General features: G+C 40.2%; 1 protein-coding gene across 2 annotated transcripts in view; it reads left to right on the top strand.

The window, feature by feature from the left end:
• The window catches only part of SLC9A7 (solute carrier family 9 member A7), a 196,487-nt gene extending 173,654 nt beyond the window's left edge, over positions 1–22,833 (top strand). Inside the window, exons 14-16 of one of the 2 annotated variants that reach the window (XM_036746088.1) lie at positions 3,085–3,167; positions 10,402–10,507; positions 18,544–22,833. In XM_036746088.1, coding sequence (XP_036601983.1) covers positions 3,085–3,167; positions 10,402–10,507; positions 18,544–18,792 — 438 coding nt within the window. In that variant the 3' untranslated portion in view covers positions 18,793–22,833. The remainder of the gene's footprint in view (positions 1–3,084; positions 3,168–10,401; positions 10,508–18,543) is intronic. The other variant, XM_036746087.1, reaches the window with a different exon arrangement.
• Positions 22,834–23,224: the final 391 nt, after the last annotated feature.

Below are 23,224 nucleotides of genomic sequence, written 5' to 3'. Positions count from 1 at the left end.
GAAAGATACCAAAAAAAAAAAAAGAGCAAAATTAGTCCTTACCCTCAAGGAGATCATATTCTCACAGAAAAGACAACATGTAGTCAACTAGACATGTACAAGATATACAGAGTAAATGGAAGAGAGTCTCAGGAGAACATTTGAACAGATACCAGTGGAACCAGCAAAGGTCTCCTTGAAAGACTTGTGCCCTCCTCCCATACTGAGTAGTCCTAGCTTTTTTAAGTCTTTCCTCATATAGAACCTTCTCTCATCTGCTTAATCATTTTAATTGAACTTTTCTGGCTTTTCTTTAATGCATGAGCACTTACTGCATGCCAGGCACTATGCTAAGGGAAGGGGATGAAAAAAACAAGACCCTCTGACCTCAAGGAGATTTTATTCTGATGGAAGAGACAACAAATCCATAAACTGACACATACAACATAAATACAGAATAGACACTATGATATTGGGAAGTATTTCTTCAGATGAAGAGCAGAATTGCAGTTGGTGTTCTAGTGCAGATGTTCCATGCTCTTACATAAGCAGCAGAGAATGAGTTTTGTTTTGTTTTTTGTTTCTAATACCCCTCTTCACAGTGCCCAGCATTTTTGGCTACGGCAGTATGTTGTGTCATTGTCTTTAGGGAATGGCCTAAACCAAGTCCTAGAGCCAAAAGCTGAGGGCCAGTCACCCTATAAGAATAGTTCGGATTATTTTCCCCTAGGTGGGTGATCTTGCCCATTTTGAAGTTCTTCAAGTTTCTTGCTCACTCACATAGCTCTTTGACATCTTTCTACATCTCATTCCCACTGGCTTGGCATCGAATTCCTTGAGTGAGCTTAATGTTATCTGCAAAGGCTAAAAAGATTTCACTGGGTACTCTTTGTTCCAGAGGTTTTATAAACATGTTAAAAACCAGTCCCTGGGGTACCCTCAGGGTTGACACTGTCCCATTTGGAGAAGTGCCTTAAATTTAACTTCACTCTTTACTGACTCTAAACCAGTTCCCTGGGTATGCAACTAAGACAAGAGTTGTGTGGTGTCTAGGTGGTGCAGTAAGCCTAGAGTCAGGAAGACCTGAGTTCAGAACCTACCCTCAGACACTAACTGTGTGACCTTGGGCAGGTTGCTTACCTTCTGTTTGCCTCAATGTCCTCAACAGTAAAATCGAGATAATAATAGGATCTACCTCCCAGGGTTGTTGTGAGGGTCAAATGAGACGATCATTACAAAGTGCTTAGCACGGTGCCTGGCACTTATAAATGTTAGCCACCATCATCACCATCATCATCAATTATCATTGTTAATTTCATTGTTAACAGGAACTCTTAATGAAGAAATTCCCTATAACAGTGCAGATCCATACCCGTACTGCAACGTATGGTCTCAGAAAGCTCCCTGTGGGGCATTAAGAGGTTAAGTGACTTGCCCAGGATCACACAGCCAAGATGTGTCAGAGGCTGGCCCTGAAGCCCAAATCTTCTCAACTCTGAGGCCAGATTTCTATCCACTTACGTGCTGGCTCTCAGACAGTTCTGTGTCCATGGCAGAAACATACCCCTGATCCCATGATGACTCAGTCCTTAAAAATAGCCTTTAAAAAAAAAATCAGAATGCTGTTAGAGGCTGTTGAGAAGTCTAGACCTTACACAGGCCCATTTATTCTGTCAGCAAACACGAATAGATTTCTATATTGTTCTAATCAGGTCTGTAGCATAGCTGTTCCAAGGGTCATGACTGCTGAGCGTAACCGTTTTCTCCCATGGAGATTTATAGTACTATCATAGTACAGCTGCATTTTTTACCATTTAACTGTTTTTCATTCATTACACAGAGCTGCCTGTCCCCGTAGTGATGATGATAATTGTTCTTATCCCTCTTTATTTTCTCATTTATTCATTAATTCGTTTGCTTTTGTTGATTAGTCCTGTCCTATTCTTCATGATGCCATTTGGGGTTTTCTTGGCAAAGATACTGGATTTCCAGCTCATTTTACACAGGAGAAAACTGAGGCAAACAAGGTTAAGTGACTTTTCCAGGGTCACACAGCTAATAAACATCTGAGGACAGATTTGAATGCAGCTCCTCCTGACTTCAGGTCAGGCACTCCATCCACCATGCCACCTAGCTGCCCCTAGCCCTCATATACAGAGCCTTAAGTACCCCCAACTATAAAGTGTGTAGTTAGGCAGCCATGGAAGCAATTGATGGGCTTCTTCCCCCTAAGTCTCTGTGGTTCCAGTTACCACCTATTCCAGTCCATAATCCATGCCAAGTGTTCTGATTCCGTTTTTAGGCTTTTTTGTACTTACATAGCGGGGGAGGGGGGAGACAGTCCTTAAACCTTTGTAAATGTCAAGTTTGGATGGCCATTTATTAAGCTTTAGTTTGGTAACTGAGATGTTGGAGAGAAGATGGGGAAGTTGAAGAGATTTGATGGCAGGACAAAATAGTAAGGAGTTCAACGGTAGCTCAGCTTGCTCCATATATCCACCATATATGAACCTAATGTGGCTAGCAGGAAAACAAATTCCCCTGTTATAGTACAGGAAAGCTACTACTTGGTCAGGCTCTGGACAAAGAGAGTCCCTTGTTGTCCCTATTCATCCAGTGAATGGAATTTGTGTAACAGGATCAATAAAGCATTGTTTGCATGGGCCATCTGCTGGGCACATGAAAATACTTTTGTTCTACAGAATGCTTCTTTGTAACAGCCTCCACACAAGGGGGATTTTACCTGTTCTGTGTGATGGATCATTCCTGCCTGGTAGAAGCTGACGTCAAGCACTTGCTGGGGAAAAGTTACATTTGAAAACACAAAAAGACACACTGAAGCATGCAAACTACACATAGTGGGTTTCTGAACATATATGATTGTTTTTAAGTCTCCTTTTCCTAGGTTTTTATTCTTTCTGGGTTTGGTCAAATATTTTGCCCTTTCTAACACAGTAATGTTTATTCTAGATCCTTAAAACTTTGGGGCTAAAGAATACTTGCTTTTTAGTCCTAACAAAGGGATAAGAGAATTTTTTTTCCTCTTCCATTACCCCATTCCGCTTTGCAACTAGCTGAGCATTCTCTGTTCTTTCTTGTTTCTAGGATGGTCCAGATGCTGCGAGAGGAAACCGGACAAAGCAGGAAAGTGCCTGGATATTCAGGCTGTGGTATAGCTTTGACCACAAGTATCCTTTTAAGCAGCATCCCTCTATGCTTAAGGAGTTGATGCTCAAGTGTTTCTTGTTCCTGGGGCTAATGGCTACTGATGAATAACTACAGAGATACGTTCTATGCAGTGCCACTCTTGGGCAAGGATGCATGAATATGCATGGTAAGGATAGACTCTAAAGGATGGAATTGGAGCTGGCAGGGATATCAGAGCTTGTTCCCACAACAAAAATAATTACATAACATTCCCATCATAGTGGGGTCACTTAGCCTTTTCTTGAAGACTGCTGGTGGGGAGAATCTGCCACTTCCCAGGTTCCAGTCTTGACTGCTTTTTTGTCATTTTTTTTAGTTGTCTCTCACTCTTTGTGACCCCATTTGAGGTTTTCTTGGCAAAGATACTGGAGTGGCTTTACATTTTCTTCTCCAGCTCCTTTTACAGATGAGGACACTGAGGAAATAGCGTTAAGCGACTTGCCTGGGATCACACAACTAGTGTCTGAGGCTGGATTTGAACTCAGGAAGATGAGTCCTTCTGATTCCAAGCCCACTATGCCACCTAGCTGCCCAGTATTGGCTTCAGCAAGCCAAAAATCTACTTCTCTGCAACTTCTACCCATCATTCCTCATTCTACCTGATGAGACCAGCTAGGACAACTATAATACTAGTTCTTTCTTTTCTTTCCTTTTTTAAATAATATTTTAATTTTTCCCCCAATTACACGTAAAGACAATTTTTTAACATTCATTTTTTAAAATTTTGAGTTCTAAATTTTCTCTATCCCTCCCTCACCTCACCTTCCCCGTCCCTGAGACAGCAATCTGATGTATTATACATGTTCAGTCATGCAAAACATATTACCATATTAGTCTTGCTGTGAAAGAAGACACAAACCCAAAGGGGGAAAAAAGCCATGAAAAAAATACATAAAATGAAAAATAGTATGCTTCAATATGCATTCAGAATCCATAAGTTCTTTCTGTGGAGGTGGATGGCATTTTTCATCATGAGTCCTTTGGGATTGTCTTGGCTCATCGTGTTGATGAGAATAGCTAAGTCATTCACAATGGATCAACATACAGTATGGCTTTTACTATGTATAATGTTCTGGTTCTGCTCACTTCACTTTGCATCAATTCATATAAGTCCTTCCAAGTTTTTCTGAAATCTGCCTTATCATCATTTCTTAGAACACAGTGATATTCCATTGCAATAATACCACATAACTTGTTCAGCCATTTCCCAATTGATGGGCATCACAATACTAGCTCTTTCACATGACTGTCCTTTAAATATTTGAACATAGCTTTTATGGTTCCCACCCCACCCCTACATGTTCTCCAAGTTTGTTTTTTTTTTCCTTTTTAATCGCCATTTCTTTCAACCAGATTTCATAGGGCATGATTGTGATTCCCTTTACTATCCTGGACACCTTCCATCGGGTACTCTGCACCTCATCATTATCTTTCCTCAAAAGAGGAGCCCTGAAGTGCTTTGACCTGGACAGATCCCATTCTGGACAGTGTCCATCTATTAATGCAGTCTAAAATCACATGAACTTTTTAGCTACCTTGGCACACTGGTGACTCAAATTGAGCTTGTGGCCCAGTTAAACCCCTGGGTCTTTCTCATATAACATTTTATCTCAGCCCTGTATCCCCCATCCTGGACTTGAGCACTTGATTTTCAGCATCAAGTATAGGACTTTACTTTTATTACTTTTTAATATTTAAATATCTGGTTTCCAATCATAAACATCAATTATCAATAATTATGAATTTCTGTGATCAGTAGAAGTAATATAATTTAGAAAGCTGGGGATGGAGCCTCAGGGACTTCCAAGTTTATCCAATTTAACCTGTACCTGAACAGAAATACTCTCTGTAACACCCTCAACAAATGGTTACTCAGCCTTTTTTGGAAGATTGGTAGAGAGGGGAACCTACCTTGGATATCAGGGGTGGCTAACCCCTAAGCCCCTAATGATGCATGTGAGTCTTTAGAGCCTTCAATGAAGCCAGGAGAGGAAACACTAAGGGAAAAAAAAAACCTCAAAATTATGTTGTGATTGAAAGTAAGATATCGATTAAGAGACCCAGAGAGAAGCAGCTTAGTATAGTGGCTACAGGCCAGCCTTGGAATTAGGAAGACCTGTGTTCAAGTCCCACCCATAACACTTACTAATTGCATGATCCTCGGCCATCCATTTAACTTTTCAATGCCCTAAACAACAATTAAGTAAGCATTTATTAAAGTAATGGCTACTACTATGTGCCAGACCCTGAGAATACAAATACAAGCAAAAAGAAAAGACAGTTCTTGTCCTCAAGTAGATTACCTTCTAATGGTGGAACACAGCACATAACAGGCAGCTGAAAAGGGGGCTGGGGACACTCACCCCATAGGATCAGGGTGGAGAAAAAGGTATGAAGAGTCAAAAGCAAAGAGCTCTTTTTAATCATGATTTCTTTCAACCAGTTCTCATAGAGCAATGAAGGAGTGGCATGGCTGGCTCGAGCACTTTCCTTAAAATGGATGATCTTGGAACAACTGATTACTCAACTTTCTGAGGCCTTTAGTTGCTCCTAACGAGCTGCCTTGTGGAATTCCCTAAGCTGATGAAAATCAGTGGTCCAGGCAGCAAGATAAAGGCCTAAACTGTTACTACATACAATATAGCGATGTAAACTGGTACTGTCTAACCCGAAGTAGAGAGAGACAAACATTTTTCTGTCATGAATTTTTAAATTTGAGGTCCTTTCTCAGTATATTATAAGCCAAACTTAAATTAGGCCAACAATTCAGACTAGAGGTTAAAAATTCAATAAACCTTCCCTGGCCTTAAAATCTAGTTAAAATACATTTTACTAATATCTTCCCAAGTTCAAACCTGGCCCCAGACATTTACTAGCTATGTGACCCTGGGTAAGTCACCTAACCCTGTTTTCCTCAGTTTCCTCATATGTAAAATGAGCTGGAGAAGGAAATGGCAAAACATTCCACTATCTTTGTCAAGAAAACCCCAAATGAGGTCACAGAGAGTCAGACATGACTGAAACAGATAGTCCATAAAACATTCCCCCAGAGAGCATCAAGACTCAGGTGCAGCATCTGATATAATTTCTCCCACCTCTCCCCACTCTCCAGGCTAAGCCTCTCTTTCAAAAACACATAACTTCTCCCCTGCCCCTTCCCCCCATTAAAGAACCAGCCTAGTTTACTTGCTTATAAAATGGTAAAATATGAGAAGAGCAAAGAAGGAGTGAAAGTAGGACTTGCCCAGCACTGGAAGTAAATTCTGGCTCCCCCTTGGTTAGGTGAGCTACTGATGACATTAGGGAACTATATGTTTTTAGGGGTGCTCGAGACCCCAAAATAACAACATGCCGGATCCTGCTCGAATGAATTCGACTCAAGCCTTCTCAGCCAAAGAAAAACAAAGTTTATTACAGATTCACCATATTGGCTTGTCTTAAGGAATCTGACCATTTGTGAGATCTGTGGCCCGTTTTCACAAGCAGGCCAGATTCAATCTGAGGTAGATAGAATCTGAGCACCTCCAAAGAGGCAAGATGAAACTTACATACAGAAAGATGGTGGGAGGGATCTGGGGTGGTCCTGGGGTGATGGGAGGAGGGGTTTAGGGAGGTTCTTGAGAAGGAGTCTAAGGAGGAGCTTGATGGGACTGGGGTGAGTTCAGACTCTAGGAACCAAGAGGGCAAGATTAAGGGTGGGAAGTAGCTGAAGGCCACCTGGAGATAAGACACTGGGCTAGTTTAAGGGTAACAGATTTGGGCATAGACATTTTGATAGCATCAAGGGTGGGAAGTAGCTGGACAATGGAGGGCTAGGTTAGGTTAAGAGTAACACAGGGATTTGGGCCTAGCGATAATGAAAGGCTTATGGCCTCAGGCAAAAGCCTCATCTAGTGGCAAGATTCAAGGAGAGTTCAAGGGGGCTCCCATACTACCCTTGGCGCATAATTAGAAAGCATTCTATAATTGTCCTTTTAAAAGTGGTAAGGGTAAAAGTTTTGGCTCATACCTCATACCCTCCACTTAGAATGTTAGAATCATTAAGAACATAGATTTAGAGCTGGAAGGGACCTCAGGGGTCATTTTTTACAGATGAGGAAACTGAGACCCAATGAAGACTCGCCTAGGGTCCCACAGCATTTGAAACCAGGATCTCATTTATACTGCAGAACCTCCGTGTTTTCTTTCCACTTTAACACTGGATGGAAATTTAAAGAGTTTCTGGTAGATTATTCCTAACCTGAATTTTAGGATTCTATTACCCTTTTGGAATTTGATTGAACATGAAACCTGAGATCAAAAGGTTACATTAAGTCAGAGAAAAGTCCCATCCCCCCTTTTTTTGGCAGAACATTTATTAAAAATAGGTCATTTTGCAAGTTAACCAGAGGATAGTGATTCTTTCTCCTCTTATACGAGATATTGTGTAAGAGAGACAGTGAAATGATACTGTCATTAGGAAGTGACAGATGGAAGTAGAATTGAGACAGTTTGTCCATTTCGGGGAGAGTCCCTGCTGTCATTGTGTTTGGCAATCTTAACATAATCTAGAGTCTGTTCAGGGGTGAATCCTATTTTAATGGCTTTTTCTTTTTTTTAGCTGCAAATTAAATCAAGCCAGACTTTGCATTCTCTTCATTTCTCAGTGGTATCTTGTATTGACATAGATAAGCTCAAGTGAGCATTACAAAACGACATAGACTTGGACAGAGAATTCTTTTAGTTAAGTCCTTCAGTATGATAAATAAGATTCATATCTAGTCTCTGAATTTAAAAAGGTGAAACTGAAGAGTTCAGAAGCAATTTCTCTCTCTCCATATATGCGTAGATGTATATGTATGTATATATGTACACACACACATATATATATATACACACACATACACACACACATATCTCAATGAAAAGAAGACCCTTCAAGAAAACCAAAAAGGGGGAGAACCTTTATAGTTCAAAGAAGAAAAGACTAGGGATGATCATAAAAGATCTTAAGAAATATGAAAGATTCTGGTAAGGACAACCAAGAGGTCACTTGTCAAAATAAGTGTTCAGTTTTTTCATGTTTTTTTGTTTTGTTTTGTTTGTCTGGACCTGTATAGGGAGTACTCTGTGTGGAAACACACTCCACTGAGCTGCATATCAGCAGCTTGCCTGTAACCTATAGTCTTAGTTGTTTTGGATTCTGAGAAGTTACTCTTCCCAGCATTACACAGCCAGTATTTGCCAGAAGAAGAATCTGAACCCTAGTCTTCCTGACTGCAAGTCTTGGCTACATTGTCCACCCCCACTTTTTCCCCAGAATATAAAACAAGAATGGATTTGGGTTGTAACACAAAAGTTTAAGGAGACATTAAGAAGCATTCTTTACTTGTATACGTGAGTGTAGGCTTTCAGGCCTGAATGAGGAGCTCACAAGGCCTTCATCCCTAGAGATGCTTTAAAAAAAAAACTAGACAAGCATATTTTTGAGTGGCTTCACTGATGGCCTGCCTGAGGCAGTAAATGAAGTCAAATAGCCTCTTGAGAAGGTGGAAGAGATTCCTTCTGGGTCTTTAATTCAGTTATTCTATGAACAAGAATTTTTAAAGTGACTTCTCACTTTATAAAGGCAGAGTTGCTGATGGAATCATGTCATTTGATTCTTAAGATCTTCAGCAATGCCCTAAAAGCCCCTATAGTAAACTATTCAAAACCAGAAGTTCTTTATCATCTAATCCAAATATAATCTTGAATGTTTCAAGTCCATTTCCTATTTTCATGCTCCAAATGAAAGTAGAAGGCACCCATCTTCATTGTAATAATCCTTTCATAGAACCAAAAACCTTCTACCTTTGCATAACCCTTTTCCCCTAGCTCTTGTTTTCTCTTTCCTGAGTCATCACCCTTGGTGTTTATCTAATCCTAATTCTCTGCCCCTTTCATGGTGGAATCCAAAGATTGACCCAGCACTTTTATCAAAATCACACCCATTGTTGATGGTAGTGGGATGAATGTCTTGTGGTTTCCACACATTCAATTGCAGTTAATGTATTACAATTCTGACCTGTTCCTTAAAGGTGGCTGAGCATTTATAGATTGCCAGATGCAGACCTTGTCCAGATGTCCATTGAAATTAAAGAAAGAATCTCTTATGAAAGAGTCTTGTAAGATAGTCGTAACTCAGTGGACTGGAAAGCTGGGTTTCTGTCTCAATTTCACTATTCAAGTTGTAGCGTACCTTAAAGTGAGTTTTGAAATGAGAGCAGTTGGGATAGATAATCTCCTAAGGTCCCCTCTCAGTGCCAGCATTCTATGATAGCTACCTGAGTGGGGTTCCAAATAGGATAACAGTGCATTGTTATGAATCAGGCGCTAAGTTGCCTTAGGTACTCAAGACTTTTGCTATATGTTTGTACATCCACTGGCAAGACTGATTTGTCCCCAGATCACACAACTTGGCAATTGGCAAGAGAATTAGAAATGAGGTAGGATGGCATTAGGGAAAGCATGGTGTGCCTACTAAAGAGACCTTAGAGGCCATCTCATCTAAAACTGCCATTTTACAGATTAAAAAATTAAGGCCCAGAGATGCTGAGTGACAGTAAAGTCACCATTTCTAAAGTTCTAATTTCCTTCTGCTGCTGTGTGACCTGCCTGCAGTGTTGAAAGCTGGTGTGTTGGTTTTAAAGTGATTCCTAACACATCACAGCTGGAGAAGGGAGTGCTCTGATGTTTCAGAGCCCTGGTTACCTGAAGGTTCCCACATGTGCTGTGGGTGGAGTGCTGATTTTCAAAAAAATTCCAACATAGTAAACGACAGCTTTCACTTAAACTGTACTGAAAAGAAGGAAGCACAGACTAGCAAGAGTTTTGAAAATTACATGTAGAATTTTTTTTTTAAAGCGGTGTGAAGTGGAGAATCATAGTTTCATATAGAAACCTCTTTTTCTGTTCTTTGTGTATGGAAATGATTTTTGTTTAGTGATTAAACTGAGAATCTGAAAGGCTTTTTTTTAACCCTACTGAAACTAATCTGATCCTTCATTGATTCAGAAATTATTTAAAATTCAGTGTAATGAATGTTAACTGTGATTCTGGTAAAGTGGGTAAGTAGTAGGTAATAAAGTTTTGAGGTTCATAGGATGCCAGATAAAACAACCTTTATACTAGGTTTTGTTCTATGTATGTGTATCTATTCCCTAGTCTATTTTTTTCCTTGATTTTGCCTTTTTAAAGTTACTTGAAGCCTATTCTCACTCACAGTGGACCACCACTAACTACAACCCTCCCAGCATGGTGTGGCCTGCTAGCTCGATGCCTGACCAGCCCACAAGTATATGAAGTAAGTACAGCACATTGGGTTAGACATCTGTCCTTTACATCAGAGGAAGAAAAAAAAAACCTGTCATGTTTGTATCTTTAAATATAGTTTATGTTGATTGCTCTAAAATGCTATGAAGGCCTTTGTAAGCTTGCATTTTTCTCACAGGATCCCTATAATGTTGTCATGGTACTTTCTGCCCCATATTGTCACTTCCCTCAAGCTCCCTCCTCTTCCCTGCCTTAAAGCAGGTCATGAAGAGACAGACACAACTGAAATGAATGAACAACAACAAAACTATAATGTGCTCTCCATAGCATAATAGCTATATAGCTGGAATAGATTGCAGGCCACCTAGTGCAACCCTCTCATTTTACAGATAAGGAAACCAAGACCCAACGAGATTAAATGACTTGCCCATGTCAGAGGCAGGACTTAAACCCACATGCTCTGACTCCAGATCCAGTACTCTTTCTGGGGTACCATGCTGTTTTCAATAGAGTTCTGCTACGTGTCTGTCGAAGTTAGAGTTTTCATGTCGTGGTGGAGTGTGCAGTTACATACATAGTGTGATTTCTGTGATATTACAAGACATACCTTCCTTGTTCCCTCCCTGCCTGCTGCCCCCACTTTCACCCCCCCCAAAAAAATTCTCCTCTGGCCTCCAGAGTACCAAAACTTCCTTGTATCCATGACCCCTTTGGTCATTGCCCATGACCCCATGGGCATTGGTCCCAGAAGGCCTATATTACAGTGCAAATGTGTTTCTGGGGAGTGGTAAAATTGTCATTCAATCAAACAGGCATTTAAGTGCTTACTACAACCCAAGTGACTGGGCACTGGGATTGGAAGCAGGAAGACTCATCCTCCTGAGTTCAAATCTGGCCTCAGACACTTACTAGCTATGTGACCCTGGGCAAGTCACTTAATCCTGTTTGCCTCAGTTTTCTCATCTGTAAAATGAGCTGGGGAAGGAAATAACAAACCACTCTAGTATCTTTGCCAAGAAAACCCCAAATGGGGTCACAAAGAGTCAGGCATAACTGAAAAGTCAACATCACATCACAAGCACTCTGCTAGGTACCGTGGATACAGACATGTTTGTGTATGCATGTGTGTCTATATTTATAGGTATATACAAGATAAATATGTAAAGTATATGTGTACTATATATATGGTGCATAGTATGTATAGTATATAACATAGACATGGTATATAGTAAAGCATACATACTAAAGTATATGTGTACAAAACAAATATATAAAGTGTATAAAACTAAATACAAGGCAATTGGTGAGGGAAGGAATACTGGTAATGGAAGAGATTAATAAAGAGCTTCCTGCAGGAAGTGGCATTTGAACTAAATTTCTAAGGAAACCAGTGATTTTGAGAAGCATAATTGAAGTGAGAGTTCAGTCTTGGCATCACAGGGGGCAGCCGGGGCAACGGCAAGGAAGGAAACAGGAAATGGAGTACCATGGGTGAGGAACAGTAAGAATGCCAAGTGGACAGGGCTGAAGAGTGTGCCAAAGGGAGTAATGAGTGTATAGTTACCCCTTCCACATCTCACTCGAGGTTTCAGTATATCAAGGGTCAGCATGAGAAATTAAATGGGAATTTGGGGGAGTTTTGCAGAAGCCTCAGACGACACGCAAAAACCAGCCCAAGATAGAGTAAAAAGTTTAGAAATTCAGAAATGCCTGAAATATATGTATAGTATTGCCTAATGTCAACATATTTTATCTTAATAAAATATTAATAATTCAGATTTCTTCTCTGCTACAAAGGGAGGGCCAGGATTTTCCAGATCAAGGCGGCACTTTGCCCCTAACCCCTATGATGTAGAAGGAATAACTGTATAAACCTGAATGGGTAGGTTGGGTCAGATTATGAAGGGCATTAAATGCCAGAGAGGGGAATTTGTATTTCATCTGAGATGTAATAGTAAGCCACTAGAGTTTATGCAGAGCAGTCCTCTGGAGTGCTTTAGGAATAAGTCATTAACATAAATTTAACATATTAATTAATTGTTCATTAGAAGGGAATAAGTTCCCTAAAGAACATTACTTGCTTGTCCACTGTGTTCCAAGCAATGTAGTAGGAGCTAGACAAAGAAGGAAGCCATTCCTGCCCTTAAAGAATGAAGATTGTTCAGGGAGATGCATGTTTATAAATAAGTGTAGTAGTTACATTAGTAGCAAACCTTTCTATAGCACCTTAAGATATGAAAAGCGCTTTACAAACATCTCATTTTATCCTCATAACAACCGTGGCAGGTAGGGCTGGCCTATCATTATCATCCCTATTTTACAGATGAAGGAAACCTAGACTGACAGAGGTTAACTTACTTATCCAGGATCACCCCGCTTACTTGTGTGAGGCTAGATTTGAACTCAGCCCTTCCAGGCTCTGGGTCCAGTGCTCTTTCTAGCATAAGGAAAATTGGGTTGGGAGAGGATGCTAATAATTAAAGGAATTAGGGATGCTTCCCAGAGGAGGAGGAGGTACTCAAAGTTGAGCTTTAAAAAATTCTGAGAGATTTTCCAAAGAGAAATGGCCGTATTTAATATTTCTGTGTAGAGCCACTAGCCCTGTTTAGATTACGGAGGTCTAGTAGAAGGATGGATGGATTTGTAGTGAGAGGACCTAGGTTCAAGACCTTAATAACTCTGTGACTTCACTGCTCTGAGCCTCGGTTTCTTTATGTGTAACAGAAGAGGGCTGGATTAGATAACCCTTGTGGTTCCTTCCAGCTCTAAGCCTTTTTGTCCACATTTCATTTTGCCAAGATTTTACTGAGCCTTCCCCTCTTGGGCATCTTTGCTTCAGCCCAATCTGCTAAAAAGATTAAACCTGACATGCCTCTCAATACTCCATTTTAGAGTGCATCATGATGCCGGCTGCATGGTGATGTCTCCTGTTTCCAGATAATTTTAAAAGCCTCCCTAGTGGGTTTCTAAATGTCATTCCCTGTTTTGGTCAGCTCAGCTAATATGCTGATCACCTCCCATAATAGAAGTATGTGACCTTGTGGATTAAAAGGCTGGTTTTGTAATTATATATCCTATTAATGGCATAGTTAACAATAAATACAAGTTACATTGTTTTGAATTTCCATATGTTTAAGCAGTTTAAAAAAGGTCGCGTAGGCAACCTCAACCAGCCAAATTAGACATTGTGGACAGCCCTGGTGCTTTCTGTGATCTGAGTAAAGGCTGTGATTCAACTTCACCTTTTCTCCATTAATGAAACTCTACCCTCTTAGGCATTAAAGTCTCATGTTCCATGCAGTTCAGCAATGTTTCTCTCCTGATTTGATTTCTCTTTCAAAGAAATCCTGCTGCCTTTTATTTTAATTGGGCTGTATGCATTAACGATTTACTAATCATGTTAATTAGCATAATTTTAAGGATCCCAATTGAGAATACTTTGGAGACTCATTAAGATAATACTTCTGTGGATCAAATTTGAAATTTAACTATTCCCCATCCTGTCCCATCGCTTGAAGATACTATCCTAGTTTGTGGAACCAGGGCTGGCTTCCTAAGATAATTCAAATCAATTTCAGAAGTTATGGAAAATCAACTCAACACTTATTTAATACTTGCTACATACGTTGTACTTTGCCTCCTATTGGGGATAAGAGGTTACAAAGTTGAAAAGACTCTTCTACCCTTAAGTAGTTTTCTATACAATGAAAGATAACTGAAGCCCACAAGTAACCACAATATACATTATAATATTAGTGCATAGTGAGAGTCCCAAATAGAGTGGTATGAGAGATTAAGAAAGTGAGTGCTTACTTATAAATGAGGAGGGTATGGGAAGGTTCCATGGAGAATCTGGGTTCAAATCCCAGCAGGGCCACTTAGTGTTTGTGACCTTGGGAACAAGTCATTTAACCTCTAGGAGAACCCAAGTTTCCCGATTTGTAAAACAAATACATATGTGCAAAACTATTTCTAGCAGCTCTTTTTGTGAAAGGGGAGCCCATCAGTTAGGGAAAGGATGTATTGTAGCATGAATGTAATGAAATGCTCTTGTGCTATGACAAAATGACAAAAAGGTCAGCTTCAGGGAAACTTTGGAAGACTTGTGTGAACTGATACAGACTAAAATGAGCAGAAAATTACTAGAAATCCACAATTTAAAAGGTAAGAGGAGAGACTATTAATCAAAATTAGCATTTCTTAGTCAAGCACCATGATTCAAGTTTCAGAATCTCCCACGTAGGTAGAGGAGTCAGAGGAGTCCAGGGAGAGTAATAAAGGGTAGTTATGATATTATGGGTCTATTTTACCTCAAAGGCAACTCAGCATATATCAGGGTGAGCAAAGTCATCCAGTTCTGGAAGAGAGAACAGAAACTTTGGTTTCAAATAGGAAGTCATCCGGACAATGATCATCCAGATGTTGGCATCAAGGGCTAGGAGGTTTCTACATCTTTTCTAATATCTTCAAGCTTTTTTGCCAAGTTTGGAATTTCATCATTTTAAGCCAGATACATCCCAGCCACACAGCTGAATGTAAATCCAAGCAAAAGCTGAAGATTAAATTATAAAAATTATAAAAACAAAAACAACTTTGAAAGACTTAAAAACCCTGATCAGTGTAATGGCCAACCATGATCCCAGAGGACATCATTCTACCTACCTTCAGACAGAGAGATTAATGATAAACTATTTCTATTAACCATTGAATCCAAACTTCACAGAACAAATCTCCTTAATAAAAGGATTTGTTCTGTTAAAACTTGGACTCAGTCAAAAGGCCTCACCCATGGACCTAGAAGGCCACATGTGGCCTCGAGGCTGCAGGTTCCCCACCCCTAGTTACTATCAGAGTAATGAATGAGATCTATACATTTTTTGGAAATGACTAGTGTGGAACTTGTTTTGCTGGCTGTATATATTTGTTAAAAAAAAAAAAGCTTGCTTTTTCTCTTTTTCTTTTCAAGAGAAGTTGGGAGAAGAAGGGAAAAGACAAATGTTTTCATTGGAAAAATTTTTAAAAAGTACTTAATGAGGATATTGGCATGGATGGCCTTTGAAGCACTTTCTAGCTCTAGCTCATGTGAACTGATGAGGTGGTGAGCTGGGCTTTAGAAGAAGGAATTTAACAAGCAGAGATTTGTTGTGGGGTGGAGACTACTCCAGGAACACAGAGTGGGGAAAAGGTCTAGGTGAAATTACTGACTAGTAAAAATGATCTCTTTTTGCTGGTACTTCAAGTGTGTGAAAGGGAATAATGTGAACTGAAAGGCAAGTTGGAGCCAGGTTATGAAGAGTCTTGAATTCCAGGCTATAGTTTGTCCTATTTGGTAAGTCATGGAGAAAAGCTGGTCAAATACCTGCATTGGGAAGATGTCTCTGACAGCATTAGGAAGGGATAGATTGGAAAGACAGCAGGGAGACCAGGAAGGAATCTATTATTGTAGTTGACGTAATAACAAAGGACAGGAAAAGGGAAAGGAGAGAGGCAAATGTGAGAGAGATTATGGAGGCAGAATCTACAGGCCTTGGTAGCTACGCAGTTGTGGGTGGTGTTTGAGAGAGAAGGAAAAAACAGAGGTGGTTCCAGATATTCAAACCTGGTTGGCCAGATGTTGTCATCAACAGAAATCCAGAAGTTAGGCAGAAAGCTAGGTTTTGAGGGTTTGGCATCCGCATGGGGAAGTAGAAAATAATAATGATGGTGATAATGGCTAACATGTATATAGCACTTAATTATGTGCCAGTGATTTACAAATATTATCTCATTTGGTCCTCACAACAGTCCTGAGAGGTAGGTGCAATATTATGACTATCCCCCTTTTACAGATGAGGAAACTGAGGCAAACAGAGGTTAAAGTGACTTGCCTGGGATCCTACAGCTATTACGTGTCTAAGGCTGGATTTGAATGCAGGTATTCCTGACCCCCAAGCCTGGCAGGAAATGAGATTTCTGGCTCTGTTTAAAATTAGTTCTTCACCTGAAACCCACTCAGTCCCATAGACTTCCGGGCGGAGAAGGGAGAACTATGCATTTGTACATTCAAAATGTGAGTCAGTATAGTAGATTCACATTAGAAATGTGCATAACAGAGAGGTAATGCATGAAGACCTATTGTCTACTAGCAGACAGGATGACTGAGATACGGACTGAAAGTGAAGAAAGTGAATAAACAATGTCTGATAAAAGGCAGGACCTGGGGGAAGAATTATTTAGGCATACCTATGTCATTCATTTAGCAATTTTTTTTTAGGGCCTACCATAGAGGTTTTTAACTTTTCTTTGTGTCATAGGCCCCTTTAGAAGTCTAGTGAAGCCTCTGGGCTCCTTCTCCAAATAATATTTTTAAAAGTGTAAATAAAACATATAGGATTATAAAGGAAATCAAAAATACTGAAATAAAAAAGTGATTATTTTCCCCCAACTAAGTTCACAGACCACCTAGAATCTATCCATGGACCCCCATTAAGAACCCCTGACCTAGACACCACTAGATAGAACATGCTACTTAGACAAATGGCATAAACATGGAACGAGTTAAAAAACTATATATTAAATCCACAAAAACAATAAAGTGCTGTAGACATGTATAAAGTGATGCTATTACCAAGTATCGTGTGAATGGTATTGGCAGGGAATGCTACCAAGGTCCCATGAATCACCAGGGCCTTCAATGACTAGCATCCTTGCCTTGTAAACTGATGTCCGCGTGTGTAAAGGGGGGTTATTACTAAGTGCCGTACATACGAATGGTATCAGAGAATCAAGTACTGTGTTCTAAGGATCACAGAGGCCTATGGTGGCCAGAGGAGCATCCTAGGAATCTATTTTTCTAAGGCTATATTGTATTAACCATCCTGGAAATAGGTTAAAATTTATCTGATAGGGAGAGGTAATCCTCCACTTGTCTCTATATCAGGATTATTAAAGGGAGGCGAGTTGGGAGCCTTATACTGCCTTTTAACACTTCCCACACAGTATTTTATTTTAAATGAGCGCAGCCTCTCTAGAGATATGTTACTCAGTCCTGTTACTTTCACTATGACCAAGCCTCGATGGCAAACAGTTCCATTCCTTTTGGGTGAGAATGTACTTCATTAATTTCTACTTCTGAATAAGCAAGACTGTTCTGGAAGGGCTTTCTTCTCATCAGTAGTGGGCTTTGCTCTCTCCTGTCATTTTTTTTTTCCTCTCCACCTAGAGAAGAGGGAGAGAACAAGTATTAAGTGGCTATTGTGAGCTAGGTTCTGTGCTAAGCATGCAGGTATTGTTAGTATCGGCATTTTACAGTTGAGGAAACTAAGGCAGACAAGAGGCTATATAATTTGCCCAGAGTCACACAGCTAATAAGTGTCAGCTCTTCCCAATTCTAGCTTCAATACTCCATCCCCTGTATCACCTAGCTGCCTAGGCATCTGGGAAGAAAAGAGGCCTCCATCCTAAAAAGAAAAATGTTCATTGTGGCCACTCTTCCACACATCCTCAAACCTTGGTCTGAGACATGTTTCAGAGTTTGTCTTGGTTGTGTTCACAGGACTAGTGTTTGCCTGTTGGCATCATGGCGGAATTACATGGGGAAGTGAAGAGATTGGGACAATAGATTGAGAGCTGGAAGGGACCTTTGAGGCCCAGAGAGTTGACTTACCCACAATTACAGTTTGTAATGGCAAAGTTGGAATAAAGGACAATTTCTAAGAATGGTGCCCAGTGATTATTAGAACTCCTTTTTGGGGGGTACAATTGAAAGTGTTAACAGTCAGCTTATATTCTAGTTTCTTAAATATAATTTGTGACTTAGATTTTTTTACATCAGAGGTTGTTATATTTATTTTATTCTCTTGGTAAGCCTCTGTTTAGGTATTGGGGAGCAGGGGGTGAAGATCAGAGATGGTTTTTGCCTTTCATTGTATCCCCAGTGCTTAGAACAGTGCCTGGCACAAGTAACTGCCCAATAAGTGGATCCTAGTATAGCTTGATTCTGCTTATTTTTCGAAGTAGTGAATCTAACACTAAAAGGTAGCAGGGCCTCTCATTGTCTCTTTGGGTACCTTTTTTTTTTCTCCTCAGAATCAGGAACAACTGAGAGATGAAGACTCTGATTTTATACTGAACGATGGCGATCTCACTCTGACCTACGGAGACAGCACCATCACAGCGAACGGCTCCTCTGGCTCCCACACAGCCACCACAAGCCTTGAGGGCAGAAGAACGAAAAGCGGCTCAGAGGAGGCTCTAGAACAAGACCTGGGAATGGGCGACCATGAAGTTTCAAGCAGGGGCACCCGACTGGTATTTCCTTTGGAAGACAATGCATGACCCCCACATCCCTCAAGCATAAGGGTAGGCCCATAGCCAGGGTAAGGAGGGGTTACAGGCCCTCGTGTCGTTTGTGGTGGAGGATGCTCAGTGACTGCAACTAACACTTCTATTACCAGTGGTTTTATTGAGGTCTGAAGATCCAAACCTTAATGTGACTTCCCCCTGCCCCCAACTTCCTCCAAGAAGTTAAAAGATGCAGATGGTGGGGTTAAAGTGTCTCCCAATCAAGACATATATGAACCTATTCCCACTTTCTCACACAGTAGTACACCGAATCCTCTTTTTTTTTTTTAATAGCATGCTGTAATGATCTGTTAACTCATTCATATGCAGTCCTTGAGCTAAGGAGAAGCAAGTTGGGAGGAGGGGCTACCCCCTAAAGATGATTCAGGTTGTTAATTTAGATCAGGTCTCTCTTGGGCTGCAAGGTGGGAGATAGGGGAAAACAGGATCTCAATGGAAATAAAGCATGGACCTCCAAGAGATGGGGAAACCAGTGTTAAATGATTCACATATAAAGAAATGGTATAAAATGGCAGCTCCAAAGCCTGGGGCTATACGAACATCTTATTCTGGGATTCATGACTTTGAAAGCCCACTCTATTTCATCATGAGAAAAGAATGGAAAGGAGGCGGTTTCTCTGGATGTTTTCAAGAAAAAAATGTTTAGTGTTCCTGGAATGTTTGAAACCAAAGGCAAAGTAAGGCACATTGGGGGAAAGGAAGTGGGGGTTGGGGGTTGAAGCCCACAGCAGGCCCGACTTCTAGAGCCTAACCCTGAGCTGTTACTGACGGGAATATAAAGATTGACTTGGCTATTCTCCTGCACTGAAATGGCTGTAATGAATGACTGGACATTAAGGAAGCTTAGGGGAAGAAGAGGATAAAGGACCTTCTAGGGGTAAGAGGAATTTGATTTGGGGAGGGAAAAGATGCAACTGGGATGGGAGGAAATAGATTTTACAGCACAAGAAGTGTATCACAATGAAAATAGTTTTCTAAAGGACCGTCAAAACTCTCTTAATAATGTTTTCTGAATTGACAAAGGCCTGAGATGCTGGCAACAGCATGGCTAACTATTGGAGGGCTGAAATTCTTAGGAACTGATAACAAGGGTAGAGTTGAGAGATGCCCTTCCTTTGATCTAAATAATGCCTACACTGAGGGAGCATTGCCTGCTACAGGGTTAAAAGACTTTATCATCTTGGTCATCTCTTGGACACACCACTCAGTGTCATGCTAAGAAAAAATAAAAAAGAGGGCAGTATTCTTGGTACTTAAGGAGACTAACTGTGTGTGAATGGATGGTGGTTTTGGGTTTGCTGTTTTTTTTTTTGCTTTGTTAATAGTATGAATTTTTCTATGTGATCTCTACTGCCTGTCAAAGATACCTAAGAGGACTGAAATACCAAAAGAATTCTCTGCAGAAATGTAACTTTTTCTCCCATCTTTCAGCTTTGATACTAGAATATATGGGGACCCCATTTATTTAAACATACTGAGAACACATCAGTTTTTTTTTTATTAGTCCAAGTAAAATAGTTTCTCATCACACTGTAAATTACCTTTACCTGGTTTTTCACAGTGGGTACTCATTAAGTGAGGCATTCATCATAGCCCCCTAAAGTTTTAGAATTAAAAAAATGAAATCAAGGTTTCAGTGCATTCAAAATGATTTTATAAATGTTATTTACTGTTAAGGTAGAGCCTGAACACATAGAATTTAATCCTTAAAATGAGAAACTACCTCCTCAGTCATGTCCCTTCAATAGAAGAACATCTGGTAAGACTGTGGTGGATGAAACTTCATCTCTGTGCTTTTTAAAGAACCTAATGAAATTCAAAATCAGATATTAAAGCTACTTCTTTAGGGAGCCTGGATAGTCAGGAGAGTACTTGAGATATAACACCAACAGACAAACTAAGCAGCTTTCTCAGAAAATCTTTGGCAGAGCAGAGTTTCTGTTGTGGGGTCCTGCCACCCAATTAGAGCTGTCAAGCAGGATAGCAGTGTGAATGGCTGTGTGTGTGCAGCTTGGTACAAAGGACCAACAGAGAATCTTTACCCATTAAGACACAGTCTTATCTAAGGACAAGCTTTTCTACAGTATTGATTTTTTGTTTTGTTTTGGTTTCCAAGACACTCCCACCTCAAATTCAACATCTGTTTATTTAAATTAACATTAGAAGGAAGGAACACACTGGCAAAGACCTCCTGAGGGTTGGGTGGGCCTTACTTCCAACAAAACCTGCTCACACCTCACTGCCATTAATGGCATGGAGTTACTACTGTCTTAAATTTCTAGGAAAAGTTACTGTTAATTACAGGAAATTGCCATAGTGGGGAAAAACCTGCTGAGTTTCTGCCATCATAATCTGAATTCATCTGTGCCTCAAATACATAGACAAAAGATCTGTGTTGTGGGTTTTTCTTCACCACAAACACTTCGCTCTGAGCCACCCGAATAGGAACAGTAGAGAATTTGTCAAAACTAGGAATCTCTTTAGTAGTTCTTGTCCTTTTCCTGTGACTTTCCCCTAATACTTACCATGTGGCTCTCTTGGTCTTGAAAATAGAAAGAATAACTATGACCTAACTGCAGGTCCTGGGAAGATTTGTTCGTCTTTGACAACATGATTTCAACCTTAAACATACCATGTCACTGTTCCCTGAAGATGCAGTAACAGTTTAGAAAGCCAGTTGTCCACGATAGTAGTACTAGCTGTCTTTCACTTCAAGGCCAAATTGTCTTTTACCAACCTTATGGAAAACCAAACCAAAAATATGAACAAAAATGGATCATTTGACTAAATGATCCACACAGATCTGAAAAATGGAAATCTGGTATTTCTGAGGCTCATTCTCCAATGTGGGACTGTTTTATTCTGGGGTATGATGTGTCTGTCCTTCTAGGGAGTACATTAGAGACAGGTTCCTACCATTTAACAATTAAGTCTGAAGTGCTGAGCCTGCTCAAGCAGTCACACATTCATCAGCAACCCAGGAGGAAAGAATTTTCATTCAGGGGATTAGAAAATTAGACATTCCATAAATTCCAGCTGAGTGTTTGAAAATCTTGATGGAGGAGCCAAGGTATGCGTGCCCCTATGTGGAGAGGGCATTACAAAGCCTTGATTCCTGTGTGTGGTAAAAACAAAGTTTGTTGTTGTTGCTTCAAGTGAAAGACAGCTGTGTGCTAAAAACCCTTGCCAATTCTGCTGTTACCAGGGCAGCATCACAGCAGCCTTCTGTTTCTGAGACATGCCAGATGCTTGCTCTAAAGATATCACACCTAGAAAACTCCTATCATCTTGGAATAAATACTTGAAAAGGATGCTCAAGATTTCCTCCTCTTCAAACTGGCTCTGATGATCCCCCTACATTTTAGTGTACATTAGGAACCAATTCTGGATCTAGGCTGATATGCTGACACTGATGGAACTGATAGTGAACACAGGATTCCTGATCTCAAAGGAAGGAGGCTTTCAGGAGGCAGTACACCTTGTTCTTACAAAATAAATGTCAGTAGTACCAAAATTTTGAGTATTGCCATCATTCTCACACTCACCCCCCCTCCCCACTGAACAAAAAGAGTCCCAATAATGACTCCTTTGGAAGACCCAGACTTAGCTTTCTCTCTTGGAGAAGCAGTTTGTGGCATTTTGATATGAAATTGGTATACAATTGTAGTAAAGGGAATAATGGCTCCCTCAGGGTCTTCTTGAAGATAAACATAGGAAGGGTACAAGTGACTCACTCAGGCCTTGGCCAGCCTGAGCACTTGCTGGACCAACAAGACAAATAAGCTTGGATGCATGATAGCCAGAGAGCATCTTGTAAGGAGAAAATGTTTCCATTAAGTTGATGGCAAAAAGCTCTTTAGCTTGGGCCCCAGGCCAGTGAAATATCATCTGTCATTTGAAGTAATTTCAAAAATCAGAAAAAGACAACCCCAGGTGCAAAATAAGGCATTAAAGAAATTTCTGACAAGATGAAAGATTTCAGGGGAAGGAAAAAGGTTGAAAGTTCCCCAAAGTAAAAAAAAAAAAAAGATTATTATTATTATAATATTAATGTTGTTCCAGGTTTTTCCCTTAGTGGGAAATTAATATACCCCATCAGATGCTTACTGCGGCCAAGACCTTTGCCGAGTAAATGTTTACTAATAATATAATCAAGGAAGACAATCAACACAGTACAATTAAACACAGATCAGTTTGAACTGACCAGGTTAGTTCCAAGAGAATGTTTTAAGAAATAGCTTTTCCTATCAGTTGTGAAATGTGAACTGGCCCAATTTTGGGGTCTGAGAGAGGGAGAATTCAAGAACCAGGTTACTGGTTTAAAAAATATTTTTCTTCTTTCTCAGCCAATTTGACTTGTTCTCTGTCTGCTTGTGATAGTGAATCTAAAGAACTACAATCACAC

The sequence above is a fragment of the Trichosurus vulpecula genome, chromosome 2, assembly GCF_011100635.1.
Source record: "Trichosurus vulpecula isolate mTriVul1 chromosome 2, mTriVul1.pri, whole genome shotgun sequence".
Classification (NCBI taxonomy): domain Eukaryota; kingdom Metazoa; phylum Chordata; class Mammalia; order Diprotodontia; family Phalangeridae; genus Trichosurus; species Trichosurus vulpecula.
The sequence above is the reverse complement of the archived record's forward strand: the minus strand, read 5'-3'. Positions and strand labels throughout refer to the sequence as shown.